Raw genomic sequence first — 4,984 nt, 5'->3', positions numbered from 1 at the left:
ATCGGGTGGCTTTGGATGTGACCGGGGAGAGGTCGTTGATCCGTGGAAAAGTCGTGATGTTAGTGAACGTTTCCAGCGTGATGCCATGTTACATGTTACAAGCGTGGTCGGTTTGATTCGGGTTGAATCGGGAGACTTTGGACGTGATCGGTGGAGATCGGGTGTCCGGGATAGGTCGTAACGGTTCGGAAAAAAAAAAGGTGATTCGGGTGTCGTGACCGAGAGGTGTGAACAAACCGATTAAGGGGGTGATTGTTGGGTTAATCGGGTTTGATTCGCGGGTTAGTTCACGGGTCTCACGGGTCACGATCACAAGTTCAGTTCGTTCAACAAGTTGCGGATAATAAGAGCAAGTAAAATAGGGGTAAAAGGGTCAAACAGAACTTAGCGTGTACGAGGTTCGTGGACGTAGGTTGGTGGAAGATTTGGTAGACTTTGACCGATTCTTGTGGTGATGCACGTTGGAAGAAAGAGTCGTTAGTTGTTACCAGCTATTTAGTTGGACTTAATATTTTATTATTTTTATTGTTTCTCACGTGTGTGTTTGTAAGGCTATATATAGCCAGGTGTTTTATTGATATACATAACCCTCTTTTGATAATAATCGATACCACAGTTTGCATTCTCTTGCATATTTACACACAACACATACAAACAAATACATAGTGTTGAGTGTGGAGTGGGGCCTGTAACCAACATGCTCTAAGCCTGATAGAACTTGGAGCTTCTTGGTTAGGCATAGCCTCAACGAGTAAAGACCTCACATGGAACAACTGAGCATCTCAGTTAGACCTCATGTAGAACAATGAGCATCAATTTTAGGTGGAGACATCACATGGAACAAATCACTGCCAACGTGGCGTGCCTTTCATTATCACCTTTTACTAACCATCACATATAATTATCACCTTTTACTAACCATCACATATGGTCTAAGGTATATATCGAACCAACATGTACGGTTATGGTTATATAAATAGGTCGTAAATGAGCAAAAGGCGGATCCTCAACTCTTTTATATGCAAGATATATATTGCTATACCAGATCTTGGGCTGTTTCTCTGTTACGAATCTAATCGTTAACCAATTGATCCAAAGAAAATAGATCGAAGCTTGAAAGAAAATTAGAGAAAAACCAATACTTAATTCATATTTCATTCATAAGAAAATTCATAACATCTACTGCCATTTTATAGGATTGCAAATTGAAACTGAAAATAACTGTACATTAAGAATACCACTAAACCCAATACTACTAATTATATAAACTACTAGAAAATGCAGAAGACAAAAAGCAACGTGGGTAGGTTAAGGTGAATATGGTGGTAATACTGTGCATGGTTTGTATAACATGGCACACATCATTCTCATCAGATAAAAATCCATTAAATGACAATTAAGAATAAAACCAGCAACAACCTAGTTCATAACAATTTGAATCAGTGCTCAAAGTTCCACAGCCAACCAAAAGCCGAACCCACCACTAATCCAATAACCAAACTCGTCTCCATAGCGATCCCAACCACCTCTGCTTCCTCGATTGGAACCGACTTTGGTGCCAGGATCATCAGCACACTGGTGAGGTACCCATTGCTCACACCAAGCATCAAGGTCAAAACAACAACTGGAACCTCACTATGCATCCATCTGGGTCCATGTTTACACCCCAAAAAAAGTGGATAAAACAGTACGCTACCCAGACAACACCACACGGTCCCCTTACTCCCATTTGGCACATAAATCGCGGTCAAACACTTGCCCAAAAAATCACCAACATTAAAAGTTGTAATCAGGATTATAGGATACCAATCCTTAAAGTAGTCAGATCTAACGTTTTCGCTCAAATAACCTGGGAAAATCGACAAGGAAACCACGTAGGTTTCAAACACTGCGGTTACCAGCCACCGGATCTTCTTCACAACATGCAAGAAATTCGACGAGGTTGACATATGGCTGTTATTATTGTGTTCCCGGTTCAGGTTCCGGTAGTACCGAATAATAGGTAATTTGTGTAAAACGTTGGTGCAGATGATGCATAACAGTATGATGAGTGCACTGATCACGAAGTAGATTTGTGTGCTTGTTCGGAGACCTTGTTGTGTGTACGGAAGTGACGCCTTTGTTACAATTCTTAATATCGAAACCACCAAACCTGCAAAATTAAACGCAAAAGCTAATTAATTAAGCTGGGTAATGCTCTTCTCACACCCCAAACAGTTGTTCGATAAATCATCAAACGCCGTTTAAAGTAGGGGCTATGACACAAGCCCTAACTTTCAAGCTATCGTTCAACGAATCCTCAAACAACTGTTTAAAATCCCAAATTTTAAACGGTTGTTTGACGAAGCTTCAAACGGCCGGTTAAAAGCCATAACTTTCAAACTGCCATTGGACAATCCTCAAATTTGCCGTTTTAAAGCCCTAACTTTCAAACGGCCTTTTGATGAATCCTCAAGCGGCCATTTAGGTAGTGTTCGTTTCACAGAATGGAATGGAATTCGGAGGGAATTGGAATGTAGATTCCATTTCTTAATTTGTTCGTTTCAACAAATGAAAGCATTGTAATTGAACAATAACATAAGAAACGAAATATATATTCCAATTCCATCTAGATTGTATTCCATTTTGTGAAACAAACACACCTAAATTCCAAATCAAATTTCAATTCTCGCGCGAATTCCAATTTCAATTCCATTACAATCCATGAAACGAACGGTACCTTAAAGGTAGGTGGCTATGACGCAATCCCTAACTTTCAAACGATCGTTCGCCGAATCCTCAAACGACCATTTAAAGGTAGGTGGCTATGATTGCAATCCTGTTTGATACAACCTCAAATGGCCCGCTTGAAAACAGTGTGAGATTAGAAAGCAAAGGGTTTGATAACATGCCCCATTAATTTAACCCTTTATAATTTTTTTCTACTTTTTTATAAAAACCCTAACTTTTATATCCGTACCAGCAGTCGCATTTCCGGCGAAAACAGCCAGCATGTACCGTCCGGGAAGTTCTCCGGTAGCCCCAACAGTGGTGGAACTAGAACATTAACTCAGGGGTATCCAAAAAAAAAAAAAATTTAACCGTGCAATCGTACAATACTAAAAAAAGGACAATAAATAATAAAGTAAAACAAATACCTAGGGCTGTAGCCGAGCCGAACCGAACCAGGGTGCACCTTTAACCGATTGGATTGTTCATGGGAAGCAAACAGGGATGGTGTCGAATATTGCTTTTGTTGTGCTTGTTTCTATGGTGATGATTAGTGGGTTAGCTAACTAAACTTCCACCCACCAGTCCATTAGCTAACCCACTAATCATCACCATAGAAACAAGCACAACAAAAGCAATATTCGACACCAATCTAGTTTGCTTCCCATGAACAATCCAATTGGTCACAGGAGCAACCATCAGTGCAGAAATAAAGAAACCTTGACCAATATTCATACTTGTCCGAACCGGCGGAAGCTTAATCCGGCTGGATGTGGACCAACACATGAGCGTCAAAAGCGCTGCTACAGTGGCCGACATGTTAAATTGTGCCGCAGTTGACCACCGTTGGGATGAAGTTGAAGTTGTCTAAATTTGAGAATGAATGGATTATCTTCTGAAGTGGCCATGGAAATATGACGAAATGCGATTGTTTTTTTTTTTTTTTTTGGAAAATTACAAAAATGGTCATTGACAATGACTGGAAACCACTTTTAGATTTGGCGTCCGCATCATACACGGGATGGTCTTGGAATTCGAATTGTACCCCATGCCCGTGCGTCTGTACTTGAGGCTTAACACCCACCCACCCTCTCCCTCTTTTCCACCCCACCAGCTCCACCACCACTTCTCCGTCAAACCTGCAACTTCTGATGATGATCAACTTGCATCAATTAAGATCTCCGTGAATTGTTGAAAAAATAAGCAACAGACATAATATCATCCTTGTAAGGAAAATAAACAAAGGTAGAAGACAGCTGTATCAATGCCGTTGTGCTGTATTCACCCTAGTTTGTACACTCTCAAGATTCGCCGGAGAAGTGGTGGTGGAGCTGGAGAAGAGGGAGAGGGTGGGTGGGTGTGGGCCTCAATTCTGTAAAAAATAATACATCACTTTTACATTTTTTTTCTATTTGCAATTCTATTTAATTTTTTGTTTTCTCTTGTTTCATGTCTCTTGGGCTTATCTACTGGACCTGGGCTTGCATATTGGTTATTGAGCTGCTTATCTACTGGACCTGGGCTTGCTTATTGGACTAAAGCTTGGAGTTTAGAAGTTTCCGGATATTCCTAATGTTCGTTGCATCTGGATAAGTACAAAAGTCATCTCGAGGGTTGTGAACATCACTTTTACATCACTTTTACATCTCAGTTCTCATCAGTATACTCTCTCTCTCTTAGGCGATTTAGGGTTTGTAAGAGAATAACACCGATTCTCTTTTCTTTGATTCCTGTGTATTGTCTATACAGATTATCGTATTGATAATCTGTTTGTAAGGAGTATTGTGAGAGTTTGTTCATTGTAAATCGTTGTATTTCAGATTTGTTTTTGTATCTCTGTTCTTGATACCTGTTATTTTTGACATGGTATCAGAGCTTTAATAGCTCTTGGGATTTTGATCTTTGTTCCGCTGCGAGTTGGTCTGGTCTCATCGGATCCGTTCAAGATTCTTGGAGATCCGTTCAAGATTGGTGGTGTATATCTGTTGCCGTTCTCAGATCTGTAAGGTTTGAGCAGTATTCTTGAAGATCTCTTTTGTTAGGGTTTGGTTCGTATCAGATCTGTCTAGATCTGAGGAGTTTCACGAAGATCTAAGGAGGTTGGTGGTTCGTATTGTCTACCGGTTCTTGTATCCCTGTGAAATCTGTTAACACCGGTTCTGAAGTGCGTGTATAGTGAAGGATTGGAACCCTCATCTAGGGTTTGTGATTCTGTTGCAGTGACTCGTGTTGGTCTTTGTAACCCTAGAAGGTTATAAAGCAAACTGACCGAATC

The 4,984-nt window shown here is 40.4% G+C and overlaps 1 protein-coding gene across 1 annotated transcript; it reads right to left on the bottom strand.

Moving 5' to 3' along the window:
* Positions 1 to 1,439: 1,439 nt before the first annotated feature.
* LOC110881071 (equilibrative nucleotide transporter 8) lies at positions 1,440 to 3,528 on the bottom strand. The gene is made up of 4 exons (XM_022129446.1): positions 3,292 to 3,528; positions 3,138 to 3,247; positions 2,960 to 3,036; positions 1,440 to 2,152 (listed from the first exon to the last, which is right to left on the bottom strand). Exons 1-4 carry the CDS (start codon positions 3,526 to 3,528, stop codon positions 1,440 to 1,442), a joined length of 1,137 nt encoding a protein of 378 aa, XP_021985138.1.
* Positions 3,529 to 4,984: the final 1,456 nt, after the last annotated feature.

The sequence above is a fragment of the Helianthus annuus genome, chromosome 10, assembly GCF_002127325.2.
Source record: "Helianthus annuus cultivar XRQ/B chromosome 10, HanXRQr2.0-SUNRISE, whole genome shotgun sequence".
NCBI classification, from domain to species: Eukaryota; Viridiplantae; Streptophyta; class Magnoliopsida; order Asterales; family Asteraceae; genus Helianthus; species Helianthus annuus.
The sequence above is the reverse complement of the archived record's forward strand: the minus strand, read 5'-3'. Positions and strand labels throughout refer to the sequence as shown.